This window comes from Manis javanica, chromosome 8 (assembly GCF_040802235.1).
Source record: "Manis javanica isolate MJ-LG chromosome 8, MJ_LKY, whole genome shotgun sequence".
Taxonomy (NCBI): Eukaryota; Metazoa; Chordata; class Mammalia; order Pholidota; family Manidae; genus Manis; species Manis javanica.
In genome coordinates, this window is record NC_133163.1 from 25,964,382 (window position 1) to 25,983,097 (window position 18,716).

At 39.2% G+C, this 18,716-nt stretch overlaps 1 protein-coding gene across 17 annotated transcripts in view; it reads right to left on the reverse strand.

Moving 5' to 3' along the window:
* TTLL5 (tubulin tyrosine ligase like 5) overlaps positions 1-18,716 on the reverse strand; it is a 414,761-nt gene that overhangs the window by 207,489 nt on the left and 188,556 nt on the right. For all 17 annotated transcript variants that reach the window (XM_073242102.1, XM_073242099.1, XM_073242106.1 and 14 more), the window contains one exon: positions 12,837-13,032. In XM_073242102.1, coding sequence (XP_073098203.1) covers positions 12,837-13,032 — 196 coding nt within the window. The remainder of the gene's footprint in view (positions 1-12,836; positions 13,033-18,716) is intronic.

The following is an 18,716-nucleotide window of genomic DNA, read 5'->3' on the forward strand; positions in this document are numbered from 1 at the left end:
CATCTCAAAAGAGCAGACACTCTTTCCAAATACAGTAAAAAGCTTCCAGATTCTCATTTGTTGTTTGGTTATCATACTCTAATGGGTAATGGGTATCACACCCAATGGGTAATGAAATGATTACAGTTCTATACCATTCAAAATCCCATAGTCAGTAATGCACATAGGTGCTTCACCAAAGTCAAGGCTAGAAGGAATGAGATTAAAGCAATCATATCTGATAAAAAGAAACCCGGGAAAATACTCAGGCAATGTAAAAGCAGACATATAATGGATTTGTTTAGACTATTGGCAGAAATCAACTCCCCTGGGCCCTCACAGCCTGTACTGGCCTCAATCCTACAATTCTACCACTGATAGAGTATGTGAACTCTTTTTGTCCTGATATTCATTCATAAATGGACAGAAGAATTACATAGGTTCTCTCTATATCACTTCTGAGAAATGTGAGGTTTGGCTATACAATATTATAGTGCTCAGCTCTGGTGGGTTACCAACTCAGGGATGACAGCTGCACCCCCATCAGTCAATGTCCTGGGAATGTGGGAGCTGGGTAAGCACTAGCCTCCAGCCAAGACCTGGTCAACAAATACAAGACTTTTGCTTCTTTATTGGGTGTGGGAAACAGCCATACTTCAGCACGGAGGCTCAGAGAAAACCACAGCTGAGGGTTGGTTTGGTCCCAGGCCAGTGACTGGGAAGGCCCTCCTTCTCCCACAACAGAAGGGTACTCGCGGGTGGGAAGGAGGAATTCCTGATATATAGAACACAGACTTCAACTTGGAAGGTTACAGGGAAGCAAAATCTGGGCTCTCTCACTAGAAGGATAATACCGCTCAGAGATTACATTTGGGGAGGTTTTTTTTTTTAATTCCTTCCAGAAAAATACTCCTTTCAGTCTTTACTCAGGCTTATTGGTGATGGAGCAGAGCTGGATGGACCTTTATAGTGAGATAACTCCAAATTCATGTTTTGAAAATTAAGGGAGATAAAGTATGCAAATGTTAATCTCTATTTCAGTGGGTTGATGTCTCTGTGCACCCCTTTTGCTCTGAACAAACATTTCTAGGCATTATTCTCCCTCTATGAGATTGTGTCCTAATCTGGATAAAGTTTCCATTGCATAGTACACAGAGCCACTTCTACTAATCTTCCTCTGGCAACTCTAACACTATGATGGTGTATCTTCCTGAATGTGTAAAGATGCTAATCACTCCCTTTATTACAACCAGGCTGAGAGCTGTTCAATGCAAAAATACATTACACACTTTGTACAACCATATGATGCTGTAAAAAGCTGGGGGGCCAAGGTGAGGGTGGGGGTGGCTGTTTGTGTTTTGGCAAAAGCAAGCTTCCAAAGGCTTTTGTCTCACACTGTACTGAGTTCTTGGCTATCTTCCATTCACAATGTTTGTCAGCAGGAACAAAACTGGAGGCTGAGCAAGAGAAACAGAGTACAACTGCTGGTACTACAACAAGGCCCTGGGCAGTGCTGTGGCCCCGGCAGGGACGGGGCAGAAACCTGGAAGATGCTATTCATGTAGACAGAGCAGTGACACAAATACCTGAGACAGGATGTTGAGCTGCCAGAGATATTGCAAGTCCTCGGGCTTATCCTTTCATTTCTAAAACCAGTTAAGAAGCTCCTCCTTCTGGAGCAACTAGGAAAGAAGACTCTTACTAGTTCAAATGGCCTGTACTTGAGGATGAGAATACAGGTGTTCACCTGGATGGAACAACTTAGAAGAAACTATTATTCACCAACCAATGAAACCCCTGTGCTTCAGGCAGTCTCTATATTGACTGGACTGGCTAATAACTGAGAAACAATGATGGTTATTAAAACAGATACTCCAATATACTCATGAGCCTCAGACTCCTTCCTTTAACAAAACCCAAGATACCAGCAGTAGTCTCTGAGTTGACTTTTCAATAGGATTGAGACACCTGTAGACACTTGAGGTGATCTTGGGCTGGGTGTGTGTTACAACCACAGAAGTCCAGCTATGAGTCAGGGAGCTAAAGCCAGAGCTGCAGCCCAAGAAACTGGCTCTAAGACATCACACAGATGACCCCACTCACTAGCAGGTGCACCCTCCATTCTAGCAAAAGAACCAATGAGCCATACATTGGTAGAGGCAGCTATTTATTCTGATGACAAAGTTAGACTCATACGGCTGTGGACTCTGCTATACTTTCTATTTCTTTCTTCCTGAATGTCCAGTAATAGCTGAACACTGATCACATGTGCTCACAAAAGGTTGGCAGACTGAGGTTTTTCTTGTCTGTTTTGGAAACACCTGAATTTCTTTCATACATGTTCATTAGAAAAAGGAAAACAGTTTTAAAAGCCATTTCAAATTCTATTCTCAGAGATAGACTCTGGTAACATTTAGAGTTTTTAAGTGTACATGCACACTTATTTTCTATGCATATACATGTATATCTGTGGGCTTACAATAAGGCGGCCATATGATATCTGATGTTTTGGAGAACTGTGTTTTTCATTCAAGTATCTATCTTGAGCATACTTTCATATGTATAGGGGTTGATCTAGATCAGTTTTAAATGGTTGCATATTTTGTATTATGATTTATCATAATTTACTTAGCTAACTAGTAGTAGAATACTATAAACTGACATGGTACATCTGTATTTATAATTATGGGAATATGTTCATAATAGATCTTTAAGTGAGGAAAAAGACCCCCCCAAATTTTGTACTTCCATTTTGAACCCCTCTCACACATTCAGGTTATCACCAGTTTGTTTTGCTATTTAAGAAGTGTTCTGGTAAACATCATGTTATTTATATCTTTTCATAAATGCCAGATGATTTCCTTAAAATAATTTCCTTGAAGTAGAATAACTAGACCAGAAGGCTGCTGCTTCTTGTTTTAAATCTTTTTAACACGTATTCTCAATTTGCCTTCTGTAAATGTTATACCAATTACATTTCCATCAGTATGTTTGAGAGGATCATTTCCTTATCTTTCCTTGATTATTGTAAGGAAACAGCATGTGTCCCATGAATAGCTGCTCATAATGTGATGTCAATGTTTCTTTCCTTTTTTATAAGGCACTTATGCCTTTGGATAAACATGCTAACAATCTACACAGATACTATTCTTTTAAACATTTTATCATGGTAGTAATCATTCTACTCTTCTCATGGTTCTTTTATAGAAATTGTGAATAAATTAATTTGCATAGTATTTTCTATTACCCAAACAAGCAAATATTAGTAAAAAGCAAATGTAGTCAATTAATACTTTATGAGCCTTAAAGCTATACTAAAACACCTTCTTTAATATCATTTTAACCAATTTTTACCCCTGGCATGGGGGGTTTAACTAAAACCCCCCACTTCAATTATAATGCTACATATGTGTGTGTGTGTGTGTGTGTGTGTGTGTGTGAAGCAATCTAAATGCTGAATGGATAAAGAAAATGTATACACATAATGGAATATTATTCAGTCTTAAAAAAGAAAGAAATCTTGTCATATGCTGTAACATGGATGAACCTTCAGGGCATTAAGCTAAGTGAAATAAGCAGTCACAAGAAGGTAATACTGCATGAGTCCACTTCTCTGAGGCACCTAGAGTAATCAGGTTCATAGAAACACAAAGTAGAAGGGTGGATGCCAGGGGTGAAGGGAGGGGGAAACAGGAGGTTGTTAAGTGGGTACAGAGTTTTAGTCCTGTAAGATGAAAGAGCTCTAGTGATCTGTCACATAACAATGCATGTATATATATATATATATAGTCAACAATACTGTACTGTACACTTACAAAGCCTTGTGAGGGTAAGTTTATGCTATATGTTTCTACCACAGTGGGTCAGCATTGTTTTAAGCAGTTACATATTATTATCTCATGTACTCTTCCCAACCCAATGTGAGGTGGGCCCTATCATCATCTCCATAAACAGAGGAAGAAACCAGGCACAAAGAGGTTCCATGATTTGTCCATGATGGCACAGCTACTAAGTAGTAAGCTGGGATCCACGCCCACGGAGAAGTCTGATTTCAAATCCCTACTATACTATGATGCCTTTCTTATTTATGCTATGCTGACACCCTTTTAAAGCAGATGCACTGAAGTCAAATCTCCCTTCCAAAGAAAATCTAAAGCAAACTTAGCAGTGTGTTCCATTTTCACCAGATGCATTTAAAAGACAGAGATTTCACTCACTTCACTCCAACAAGGCTGAAAAAAATTTTGTCTTTAAGCAAATCTTTGTTACTTATTTTAAAAGTTAATACATGTATATAGATTATATAAAGGTAACCTCAAAAGATCAGCAATGACCCCAGATTGAGTATAATTGGTTAAAAAAAATAATTTATACGCTCTCTTTAAATTATCTCTTTTATCTTTTATTTGCTGGTAGTTTTAGGGAACTATTTATATATCAAGGCCCTTGTTTTCCAAATAAAAAGTCTTTGTCTTACAGTTCTTTATGAGTAAAATGAAATAATTACATAAGGCAATCTCCAATTTATAAATATCTAACTTGTCTCTGTCTTCAAATGCATACTTTGTTTTACTTGGCTCAGAATATCACATGGCTGACCTACTGTATATCTTGCACAGATCTTACTGTCATATATTTGTTAAGCTCTTTCTTGTGGCTGCATCCATTTCAGATGGATGGGGTCTTGATGCTTAAAGATAAGGTCTTTCATCACCTCACACAAAGTTACTGCTGTGAGTCCCTCATATGCACATGGACCAATAGAAACAAACCACAAGTCACGGAGTGAAGGGAGGGCATGCAACTGGTCACCAGGCAGCTGTAGCCAGACTACATTTTAAGGATATACAATACACAAGGTAGATCCAAGCAGCTGATAAGGGAAACTTTGCTCAGCATACCCACAATCAAGAGGAGTTCTGAATTTTGATTCATTACATTGACACTTTTATACTTGTGGTGCACTGGTATATAGCAGCAGTAGCAATAAAACTGGAATGCCTTATCTGATGATAAATGTGTAAAACAAGAAGAAAATGACGAGTCACTTCTCTCAAGGGAGAGGGTAGTACACTGGAAGAGTTTTGGAAGCCCTCCCACCTGGTTTGAATATTCTCTATCCAATGAGCTAGCTGTGCAACCTTGTGTGAGTTACTCAAACTGTTTGAGCACCTGGTTTCTCAGCAGTGGAATGGAGGTAATACTACATCGAGCACACAGAAGGCACTCATTATATGTCCATGTCCCTGCCCCTCGCCTTCCTCCCTCTAAGATTCCTTCTAGAGTAGTGTCTAAGAGGGACACTACTCTAGCAGCAGCTTAGAAAACAACCTGGTGGTAACCAGGGACTTTTATTACTAGTAGTAATGAGTCAGCATAATGAACTGATATGTATATTGTAATAAAGCACTAGACCCAGATTTGTATAGTATTTAAAAGGAACGCATAATATTTTTTTAAATTATTTTTTTAAGTATTGGTGATTTACAATCTTATGTTGGTTTCAAATATACAACACAGTAGTTCAACAGTTACCCATATTATTAAATCCTCACCCCCTCTAGTGCAGTTACTTTCTTTTAACATTGTAAGATATTACAGAATCACTGACCATATTCTCCATACTGTACTACCATCCCCATGACCAACTTGTATTATGATTGCAAATTACTGTGCCCTCTATCTCCTTCTCCCTCCCCCACCACCTGCCCCATCCTCACCCCCATGATAACCACTAGTGCCTTCTCGGTGTCTGCGAGTCTACTGTTATTTTGTTCCCTCTGTTTTGCTTTATTTTATACTCCACAAATAAGTGAAACTGTATGGTACTTGTCTTTCTCCACCTGGTTTATTTCACTGAGCATCATACCCTCTAGATTCATTCATGCTGTTGCAAATGGGAGGATTTCTTTTCTTTTTATGGCTGAATAATATTGCACTGTGCATATGCACCATATATTCTTTATCTATTCATCTGTTGATGGTCACTTAGGTTAAGGCCTGCATATACTATTAATCATGCAAGTTACACCTGTGGCATTCATATTTGTAGACACCTGTTATGCTTCCTTGTAGTCTTTTCAAGAATACCACCATAGAAATAAAATTAAATAGTATGACCAGTAACAATAACAGGGTTGAAAGGACAAAGTGATAATTGAAGAGATAATCACTATGTTATTTATAAAAACTCACAGAAGTGCTCCAAATCTCCAAACTTATAGCACATATTTCAGGATATTGTATGACTCAGTAGTCCTTGACCCTGTTACTAAATAACAAAAGCACAAGCGAGGGTAAATATGGCTTTCCTAAGAGTTTTAAGCCCAGGAACACCATTTTAAGACATTTCTTTAAGGTAAGTAGGATTATGTCTAGGCCTGAATTTACGTAAGTTTAGTGAAGTTTTCTTTTGCAACAGAACATATGAACAGTAGAAGACTTGTTAAGATTCCTGAGAATAATGTCTCACATAAGATTCTACAGATGTCAGTGAGTACCTGATTGTATGAACTACTATTTTAATTTTATTTCTATGATGGTATAGGAAACATAACAGGTGTCTATGAATGTGAATGTAATAATATGTATAGCCCCAATTTATTGAGTGCTTTAATACATTGTCAGGGTGGTGGCATCAACATGAGAGCCAAGAGCTTGCATAACGGAGGTGGACACATCTGGGTTCAAAAACCAGCTCTTCCATTTATTACTTATGCAACCCTGACAAAGTCACAAATGTGACGCTCTGTTTTCTCATCTGGAAAATGGGGCTAATAAAAGAGGGCAGTAGTGAGGATTGAATACGATAATACCATTCAAACTCGTGGTTCAGTGCTTGTCACACAGTAACACCCTGAGGAATATAATCCACATGATCCACAGATACATATTATCATCTCCATAAAGCAGACAAGCAAACTGAGGTCCAAAGGAGTTCGGATAACCTGTCCGAGGTTATGGGCTCGGCAGGACTAAGATTTAAACGGAGGATTATTTGGCTGTCCAGAGTGGCTACTTCCAAAACAGCTGAATATAGTTTTACGTGGGTTATGTCATGTATTTTCAGTGTGTTTTTATTCGGTAAGAAGGAAAGGCTTTGGTTTGGCAAAACTGACTAAACCAAATGGCTCTAGGAAGATCAGTAAGAAGTAGAGGAAGAGGAAGGAGAAACAGCAGCAAAAAGCTGTGTTACAGGAGTTCTTGATAAAGGTCAGGGGAAAAACAAAACAGAACAGAAACCTCCCAAAACCAAAACAGAAGAGCAGTAGGTTATGACACACAAGTCAGCATGCTCGCGGAGCTCTTCCCCCAGCGCGGCCTTCCTCCTGGGCGCTGGCTGGGAAGGGCCTCGGGCGCTGTTTGGGGGCTCTCCGGGCCACGCTGAGGAGCTAGCGTGTTGCTGCTGGCTGCCTGGAGGAGCCGGTGCCGCTCAATTTCTCTCTTTCCCCTCCCCTCCCCCACAACACAAACACACAGCAGCTGAAGGCCTGGAGAAACAGTCTTCATTCCTGCAGGGGAGCAGAATTATTCCAGACACCGGCAGTGGGCTTTTAGGAGCAGAACAAGACTTGGCCAGGTTTATATAGGAATCCTTTCCACACCTGTGAGGTGGCTCATGTACACATATATACACATATACCATTGGCAAAACGCTCATCATGTATGGCATGCAAGATATTACTAGCAGACCCCTTGATGTGAATACTGGGCTGCCCCCAGCCCCCTGCCTGTTGGAGAAACATGAATTGCTGTTGCCCCTTAATGAATCTAGGTCCGTCTGGGAAACTGGGCACGGTGAGAAGGGGAAAGGAAGGAACAGCTGGAGTGGAAGAACGGCAGGAACTTAGGGTACACAGCTTCCTCCTGCCTTGAGTTACCTTACTCTGTTGAAAATTAAGTCTACTAAAAGTGGAAGGGCTTTGGAAAGAGAACAGAACCAGTGAAAAATTGAGATGTATTGAAAATCCCTCCATTTCCCCTCTGTTGCTAAAAGAAATTTCAGCAGTTCTGCCTTAGCCATGAAACTGTCCTTAATTTTTCTGCTTTTTGGGCTTTTTTTTTTTTTTTTCAGTCTGGATAAGGCAGAGAAGAGAGTGGGAGGGAAGGAGAGGGGGGTTGGGAGCAAAAGTTTAACAAAGGATCACTTTAACAGAAACTACTGAGTAATCGCTCTGTCCCGGGCCAAGAATAACATCAGCTCAATGTCGGCAATTAGAATCAGGTCAGCCGGGCCTCACGGCCTGGGCAGCCTTCTCACAGACCCCAGCACGGAGGGCTGCTCACGCTGATGTCACCAGCAGTCATGGTTGCCTAAGTCCCCCGACTCAGCCGAAAGAAAACGTCTTTATCCTTCAGGGGCAGGACGCCAGTATGAGGAGGAAGTGGGAAGCAATGAAGAAAAGCAGAGAAAAGACACACACTGGGATATATCACCATATAACAGGTTAACTTGACCATCTCTAGACTATGGAGATTCCTTAAGTCCCCCAACCATCCTGAAACTCACTTTAAAGGAGATAATATATGTAGAGTACTTGGAACAGGGTTTGGACCACAGTAAATGTTATTAAGTGTTGGCTATTATTATTAAAACAAAGAGGGAGGAATCTGTTCCATTACTTCTCTCTTGTCCACCACAAAACCTGAATCCTGGGAGCAGTGATTGCTGAGCACAATGTACCCTGATAAGAAGAATGCACAAAGAGGTTGTCAAGTTTGGAAAACTTACTTAGAAGGAGACTGTACTGGATGGAGTGAAAAAGATGAAAACAAAGTTCCCATAAAAAAAATGACCCCCACCTCCCCATTCCCTGACCCGAGAAGGACAGGGATGTGCCTTCCGTCTTTACCCGCAGCTTGGAGGCAGACTGGGGGTGTGATGGCAGTCTAGGTCCCTAATTTTTCCAAGGTGCAGGCATGGGGTGAGGAGTCAGTGTAACACAGAACAGGTTGAAAACAGGCTAATGGAGCGTGCCCCGCTAAGACAGGCCCCTAAAAAAAAATGACCCCCTGCAATTTTAATAGGCAACACTAAATTTTAACATATCCAGTCTCCCTTCCAAAGGACAGAAAACAAATAACGAAGAGGAGACATTTACAATCTCTTTCCGTCTAGGTCAATGGTTCTGAAAGTGTGGTCCCCAGAAGAGAAAAGTTAGCATCACCTGGACACTTGCTGGAATGGAAATGACTGAGTCCCACTCCCAACCTATGGAATCAGAAATGGGGTGGGAGAAGCAATCGGTATTTTAACAAGCCCTCCAAGTGGTTCTGCTGCTCAAAGCCAGAGGTCGGCAAACCAGGGCTTGCAAACCAAATTCAGCCTGCCACCTGTTTCATAAATGACATTGCATTGGAAAACAGCCACATTCATTCATTTACATATTGTCATATGTTACCATGGCAGAGTTGAGCAGTTGTCCAGAGACTCTATAGCCTACAAAGCCTAAAATATTTGTGGTCCATCTGCAGAAAAAGTTTGCCAACCCCAGCTCTGACTTAGAATGATATATTTTTTTAACTGCTGGTTTTATCCATCAGTGTATAAAAGCTCAGTTTCGATTTTGTCTTACTTTGCCCTTTCAAATGGACTGGATCACACCTATTTCCTGTGTCTCTGTTCCTCTTTCAGCGGCTCTGGGTTACATTCCTCTCCCATGCCAATGTTACAGGTCCAGTCTTTTGTAGGATGAACTCAGTGCATGTCAATTTCTAGACTTAATGAGTGCAAAGTTAGATAGACATGAAGATAAAAGGTTACTCTGCATGAATGGTCAGAGAAGCCCATTTCCAAACTCTTACCCTGAACCAGTTTGCCTTCTTGAAGTTAATACCTTCAGTAAGCTGGCTATTTAAGTGCAGAAAGGATGGAGAACTTACTCTGCGTATAATGCAAGGCTGCATGACTGCTCCCAAAACATTAATTTTAGGAGATCACTATGAAAAGCACTGTCCTTATACAATGTAATGTAATGTATAAAATATAAGCTCCTTTTAATGTCCTGTTCCATGAACAGGTATCTCCTGTGGAGGAATGTGAGGTAAATGAGATTTCAATTCTACCCACTGCTCTCAAACAGGCAATAACCAAATTGTCAGTTATAGCAATGGCTACCTACACTTCAGAAAAATTAACCCAAAGTGTTAGGAGTTCATCAGAGAAACCACCTCTACCTAAAGGGTTAACCCAAGGGTAGAAATATAGGACATACTAGGAATGCAAACCATGCTTCAGTCAATAATTTGTTGATAATTATAATGGTCAAATTTGGCACAGCCATAAGCTAAGGGTAGAAATAGCGGCTTACAATCTAGTAAGACCTTGCTCTTTCTGTGAACTGATTCTTAGTGTCTTTGGAAACAAACTGCTCTAAATTACTAAATATTCTTCATGTGGGAACATTTTAACATCTTATTTGCTATTTTACTATAGATTTTTCAACTAATAGAATTTAGTTTTTTTAGCTCTCCCCGAGTCCCAGAACTTCTTCCTTACTCATTTTTACCTAACTCAACTGTGGATTAGAAGAGGGGGTAGAAATAAAATGATGTTATAAACATATATAAAATTATGATGAATGATTTTCTGTTCCCTCTCCAGGAGACACAAGATAACTCCCTTCTTGGGAGTTCTGATTCCTCCCCAAGACAGATATTCTGACAGATTCCAAAAAACATGTTTTCCATATACTTCATAGTTCAGTGAAACTAAACCGGTGTAATCCTTAGTGAAAAAATAAAAACCACACAAGAATAGCAGTACTCTGAATTTTCAAAGGAATGTGAGTTGCTGGAAACTTATCAAAAGAATGAGAAGGACTTTAAGTGAAGCAGTTTCTAAAAGTGAAAACCAGCAATACTGTCTCTCCTTCCTTAAAACTTCAATGACCTGCAATGGCTTCCCTTTAAAAAAAAAAAAAATCATCCACCATTTCAAAGCATGAAACATTAAAAGGGCCCAGCTGTCTAGATTTGTTAAAGCCATTGATTATACTCACATACGGGAAATACAGTAGTCCCCCTTATCTGCGGGTTACATTCCAAGACCCCCAGTGGATGTCTGAAACTGCTGATAATACCGAACCCTGTATTTACCATTTTTTCTATACATACATACATACCTATGATAAAGTTTAATTTGGAAATTCAGCACATAAGAGATTAATAGTAATTAAATAGAACAATGTAATAACAGTTATGTGTACGTGGTGTCTCTCTCTCAAAATACCTTATTGTACTGTACTCACCCTTCTTGTGATGCTGTGAGATGATAAAATGCCTAAGTGATGAGGTGAGTGAGGCAGACATTGTGATATGGCTGTAGGCTGCTGTTCACCTTTTGACAACAGGTCAGAGACCGCAGGAAAAAAACAGCGGAAAGCGAAACAGTGCATAAGGGGGGACTACTGTGAGGCCACCGTAGTACCTCTACTCTCCAGCATCTGACTTGTTGGCATTCTCAAGTACTCTGAATGTTGGGGAACTAACGGGTCTGAAATGTTTTAAGAGATTTACACAGACTAAACCAAAATCTAAGACACACATTTATATCTGTAACTGTGAAAATGCAAACTAGCTTTAATGCCTACTCTCTCCAAAGATGGCTGACATGAAGAAATTTCTACATGACAGAGGGCAGTGTGGTGATCAAAATGGGATGCTATGTTCAGTGCTTTCCAGGTAAGAGGTCTGGATTTTTCTGGCAGTAAAAACTACCTAAAGAACTCCTTTACAAATGCCTCCACTTATAATTTCTCACTTACAGTGAATAAATACAACATAGAGCATACTATCATAGATAAAGATGATCAAGTGATGAGCAATATTGAAATAATAAAATATGTCAGGACCTGGGCAGTAGTTGAAAAGGTAGAGAGCATATGATCACTTTTATTTAGAGGGCAAAAAAAAACTTTGGGAAATGCTACCTTAGCCTTTGAGTATTAATTTTGCATGAACTAATGCACACTATGTACTACATTTTTATAACAGCAAATGACAAGAGATCAAGCTGCTGTATTTTTTCACATAACCAAATATTAGAGAAGTTCATAGAATCAGTGCCAACTCAGCCCAATAGCACATATTTTATGTACAACTGAGTTTAATGATAACCCTGAAATTATCAAAAAATATTTAGTACATTATGGCCTGACTTTTTTGTGAAGTCATCCTTTCTGTTATTGGCGCAGATTACTGATTTAGCTTCTTCATATATATATACTCAAAAGAGTTTCTGTGATTTTTGTAGACTGTAAGCAGGGAATCAGTATTTCACAAGAGCATAAGTTCCCTAACAAAAGGATTTTTGTGTATATATTATTATATTTTTGTGTACACTGTTTTGTGTACAAACTGTCAAACCCCAAGACCAACAACCTAACTTATGACCATTTTCTACCAGAAGAACTTGAAAGTTGTTTATTCCTTGACAATCTTGATAGATCATGAAGGATTAATATGTGCTTATGTATACCAAGTCTTTGAAGATAAGGAAAGAGTACATTTAGAAAAAATATTCCTTAAAATGTTAGCTTTTAGTTTCTGGAGATTAGTCCTTCTGGTAGGTTGAACTAAGATCATGCAACAGAAAGGGCAAATACTGTAATACTGATTTTTTGTGTGGAAAGGCATTCTAGTGAAAGAAATAATGTCAAAACTGGTTCAGCTTTAGAATTGTTCAAAACTAGCTTCAGAACACTGTTTCCCTGAAAGTAGATTTCCATGAACCATCCAAGCCATGGTGACACTGGGAAACTTTAGGGAAATTGTTCCTACATTTTGTATGGGCCATAATTTTACCCCCCAAACAGAGGGAAGATATTAGCACACGGAAAAGCCTTATCTTGAATTACCTGGTGCCGGGCTCGACTCTGGTCCAGAAGCTGCCGGGAATGAAGTTTTTGTTGTTCAAGGTGCTGCAGGGCAAAATGAAGTTGGTAACTGCCGGCTGGGGGGTAATACTTGCGCTGGGGAGCCACCCCTGCAGCCTTGCTGTACGCGTCGTTCTCTATCTCTCCCTCCCAGGAAAAGCCACCTGTATGGAGGCTCCTGAAGAGAAAAGAAAGTGTATTTCTGAGAGTTGTCATGTGAAGGACCCAAAGGAAAGAACAGCAGTATCTCAGGTACTCATCCTTTTTAGAACTAAACACAATTTGGAATTACAAATCTATTTGTGTGATAAATTATCTGACTTGCCCACTAAACTGAAATTTCCATGAGGACATGCTCTCCACTCTCTTTGTAGTGCTCATCATAAGGCCTGGCACATGGCAGTGTACAATAAATATCTGTTGAATATTAAATAATTAAAACAGCAATTTCATTCCCCTGTGATTACCACTTCCCAGAGGAGCCCAGAGAGCTTCAAATGCAGAAGGGTAGGTTACATTTACGGTAGGAACGGAGGTACAGTCAATCTCACATCAACTTCAAAAGTACTGGGGTGAATTATACAGAATTCTTCATTTTTTTTTAACCACCCATTAGTGAACTATCTAAGTCTTTCAAAGAAGTGTTTACATTTGCGTTTATGTTCCCAAAACAGGACAACGTAACTGATCTGAGAAGGTATTTTTTTATTATTCTAAATTTACCTCAACAGTGTCTCCAGCCAAGCTGACATTTAGCCTGTACACCTGAGGAAGGAGAAGGGCTAGTGGGCTTTTAGACTGTTTAGTACCTATGCCATGCTATTTGTCAAACACTTTTACTATCTTCCTTGCCCAAATTCTACAATTTTAGATTCTGGTGAACACATGTATGTTCACCCAAGTTGAAGTCTTCACAACTATAGGCTTATACATTTCTCCTTCCAGTTCATTTCTACCAGGTAGAAAAGTCCCCCTTATACCAATTCACACCCATCATGATGGCTATTATTAAAAACAAAACAAAACAAAACAAAACAAACAGAAAATGACAAGTGTTGGCAAGCATGTGGAGAAATTGCAGTGCTTGTGCATTGCTGGGTGGGAATGTAAACTGGTGTAGCTACTGTGGAAAACACTCTGGCAGTTCCTGGCTAAACACAGAAATACCGTTAATCCAGCAATTCCACTCCTAGGTCTAGATCCAAGATAACTGAAAGCAGGGACTCAGATACTTGTACACCAATGTTCACAGCAGCATTATTCACTATAGCCAAGGAAACATCATGCTAAGAACAATTCACTTATGATAAGTGAAGTCAGTCAGTCACAAAACACAAATATAGTATGATTTCACTTGTATAAGGTACCTAGAAGAATCAAAGTCATAGAGACTGAAAGTAGAATGGTGGTTTTCTAGGTCTGGGGGTAGAGGAGGATGTGGAGTTAGTGTTTAATGGGTGCATTGTTCTTGTTCACGATGATTATGAAACAGCTATGGGAAAGGAGGGTGGTGACAGTTGCACAACATTGTAAATGTACTATATGCCATTGAATTGCACATTTAAAAATGGTAAATTTAGGCTATATGTATTTTGCCACAATTTTTGATAAAGGTCCCCACTTGTGTTTAGGATAGTCTTATTTGGCAGCCCTTTTATCTCCTTAACTCTTTTGGTTATTTTCTGAGCCTTCTTTAAATACCCTGTATTTTATTTTCCTTTTTGAAGTAGAGTGACCAGAAAATTGTACATAGAAGAAACATGAAGAACCTCACAGTGAACAACCTTACCCCAAGCCCTGCCTGGTTAATGGGGCTTAGGGAAAAGAAACAGTGCCTAATTTAAGAGAAATGTTCATAGGGCTTTAAATCATTGTGCTATTCTTTCCTTTGTACATTTCCTCTGGCATTACTGGTCATTTCAATGGCAGAGATGCAGCAACCCTGGGGTGAGGCTATGCAGACCTTCCTGAGTCCTGACCTGCAGGCCACTTGGTTATTTATAGCTTGGATCTAATGACGCTAACAGAGCCCTGGGGGAGGGAGCAAAGTGGAATGTCTGCTGAGTCCAGAGGTCCATGTGCCTCGCTTGCCTGTGATCTCCCTCATAGCTTGGTCATTTCAGGTCTCTGCTTTGGTTTCTCTGCCTCTCTCAAAGAGATTTCCAAATACCTAGTTAAGAGAAAGCCTGTGTAATGTATTCTGGTGTCCATGGATGAAAGGTTTTCTACTCAAATAATCTCACCTCTGATATGTCACATCCCTTGCTCATCTCCTCCTACAGTTTGGCTTCCACAGTTCAGTTGCACAATTACACACTTTCATCTAATCCTCCTGGAGGACAGTACTGCAAAGCTCAGAGCTTATTTATTAATTCTTTTGAGTATGACATTTAATCTTCTGTGATGCCTCTTAAAATACCTCAACGTGCATGCTGTTTTACAACTAAAAAGATATGATCTTTCCCAAGTGGTTTCCTGAGGTATGGAGAAATATGGTGACCAATGATCAAATATAAGTTACATGAATAAGATGTAAATATTATTCACAAAGTAAAGTGTTGAGTGGAAGTTAAACAGCAGTTACAGGGCTAGGAAAGGAGGGGCCAGAGGAACCTGTAATCTCCCTTCTCATTAGTGAGGGAAGAGAAAAGCTTACTGAAGATAACATGCAAGAAACAACTGAATCGCTAGGGGAACAGAGTGAGCTCTGAATAGAAGGAGGGACACTGGAGAAGGGTATACAGTTGTATAAATGAAGAGGAGGTTCAAGGCAGGAGTGGGCCAATCCAATGAACAAATGAACACGAGGGAGGAGACAGATGAAAGAGCCAGAACTGCCTGGCTGAATAACCTGGAGAGTGCCAGACAAATGAGGGCAGAGATTTGAATCTAGAATGAAACCCTTCTTTATGATAACTGCACCAGAAGTAAGAAAATTAATCAGTTGTGATCCTATTTCCACTTCTTTCAAGTTACAGAAGTTTCTAGCCACAAGTAGCAATCTAGACTCAGGGATGAGATATTAAAAGAGTTTTGTAACTATGTAGCTTCTATCAGAATTCATCTCACTGGCCAGCTAGATTGGTTTTATTTTCTAAAAACTGCTTTAATAACAAATATCCCTAGGAGGAATTTACTTTAATGCCTTCTTGTTGTGTATCAGAAATCAGAATCTGTTACTAGGCCCTCTTATTTGGACATGACCAGGGACAGATTCTTAGGTGTGTATACATGAAGCGGGGTCTGTGGGTGTAAGGGTAGGACAGTAGGAAAGATCAAATCAGGCATTTTGGATAAGAGGAGGCTTATTCATCCAGCTGCATGAAGTGAACAGACTGCAGTATCATAAACTTACATGGAAAGCTGTTTTTAATCTCATCAGTAACACAAGCCCAGTCTCCAAATCACAAAAGGAAGTTTCTCAAGCAAGGAGAGGCTTTTAGCAGAGACAGGAATTTTTACAGTGCAACACTGGGTGGGGTGAGAGTGCTCAGCTGTGTAAGGCAAGTGGTAAGTGCCATGAGAAACCTGCTTGCTTTCAATTATAGTGGGTGTTACTCAGGCCATGGTATTTCACAATTGGAGCACAAGCATTTGGGGTTTGTAATATGCAAATGCTACAATGTCTGAGACAGAGGAGGCTAGGTACACTCTCCCTTGGGCTTTGCCTGAGATTACAATCAACATATTCCTTTCTATGGCATTTAATAGTTTCTATTTCCACCTAAAATTCCACCCCATTTGCTTGAACCTCAATTCATTCCAGTTTACTTGTAATACATTTTTTACCATAATTGTTTTACCACAATTTTGAGATTCAATTATTCTCTCTAAAATGTAGTTCTTACATTATTCTTTGCTTTAACACTAAAATATCACACATATTCCCTGTAAATAACTAATAGTTTAATATTATTTCTGGAACAGAGTATATAGAGCCAAGAGCTGTTGGAATGCTCAGAATGTTTAATAGTTGATTCAAATTCAAAGATTCAGAGTGAACTATGCTGTATTTCACCCTTACTACATATGTAGCAAATAGATTAACAGTATGGCAAATTTTTCTGAATACCATATTCTCCTATTAGCCTATTCATTTAGAAATTCATCTTTTTTTTAATTAGAAAAAAATTTGATACACAATATCTGATGTATCGGTTTCAGGTGTACAACACAGTAGCTTGATCACTGTATACATTACTGGATGCTTGCCACCATACATGCAGTTACCCTGTTACCATACCAAGATACTAAAATATTCTCTATGTTTGTACTTCCATTCCTAGGACTAATTTATTTTACAATTTGCAGTTTGTACCTCTATATCACCTTCACCCATTTCACCCATCCCCTTAGCTCCCTCCCTTCAGTAACCGATAATTTGTTGTCCATATTTATGGGTCTATATCTTTTTTTGTCAGTTCTGTGTTTTAGATTCCATATATAAGTGAAGTCATATGAGATTTGTCTTTCTCTGTCTGGCTTATTTCTCTTAGCATGATACCCTCTAGGTCCACCTATGTCTCTGCAAATGGAATGATTTCCTTCCTATTTATGGCTGAGTAATATTCCATTGTGTATATGTACCACATCTTCTTTATCCATTCATCTATTGATGGGCACTTGGATTGCTTCCGTATTTTTGCTGCTGTAAATAATGTGGCGATAAGCATAGGGGTGCATATATCTTTTTGAATGAGTGACTTTTGTTTCCTTGGGTATATTCCCAGAATTAGAATTGCTGGGTCATATGGTATGTCTCTTTTTAGCTTTTTGTGGAATCTCCATTATTGTTTTACACAATGGCTGGACCAATTTATATTCCCACTAAAAGCGGAGGAGGGTTCCCTTATCTCCACATTCTCACCAGCACTTACTGTTTCTTGTCTTTTGGATAGCTAGCTGTTCTGGCTGGTATGAGGTGATCTCACTGTGGTTTTCATTTGCATTTCCCTGTTGATTAGTGATGCTGAGCATCCTTTCATGTCTGTTGGTCATCTGTATGTCTTCTTTGGAAAAATGTTTATTTAGGTCCTCTGCCCATTTTTAAATTGGATTACTTGTGTTTTTTTGATGTTGAGTTGTATGAATTCTTATATATGTAAGTATATATAAGTTCTCATACATTTTGGATATTAGCCCCTTATCAGGTATATCATTTGCAAAAATATTCTCCCATACAGGAGGAGGCCTTTTTGTTGTTGAAGGTTTCTTCTGCTGTGAAGAAGCTTTTTAGCTTGATGAAGTCCCACTTGCTTATTTTTGCTTTTGTTTCCCTTGTCTGGGGAAGTGTTTCCAGAAAAAAAATTTCTCATGCAGATGTTCATGAGATTTTTGTCTATATTTTCTTTTAAGACTTTTATGGTTTCATGTTCTACATTTAGGTCTTTAATCCACTTCAAGTTTACTTTTGTGTATGGTGTAAGACAGTGATCTAGTTTCATTCTCTTACATGTAGTTGTCCTGTTTTCCCAACACCATTTATTGAAGAGACTGTCTTTCCCTATTGTGTATTCAGGCCCCCTTGTCATATATTAGTTGACTACATATGCATGGGTTTATTTCTGGAATCTCTATTCTGTTCCATTGATCTATTGCTCTGTTTTGGGGCCAGTATCATACTGTTTTAATCACTGTGGCTCTGTGGTGTATCCTGAAACCAGGGAGTGTGATACTTCAGCTTTGTTCTTCTTTCTCAAGGTTGCTTTGGTTATTCAGAGTCTTTTGTAGTGCTGTATACATTTTAGGATTATTTGTTCTAGTTCATTGAAAAATGCCATTGGTATTTGGAAAGGGATTGCAATCAATCTGTAAATTGCTTTGGGGAGGATGACCATTTTGACAATATTAATTCTTCCTATT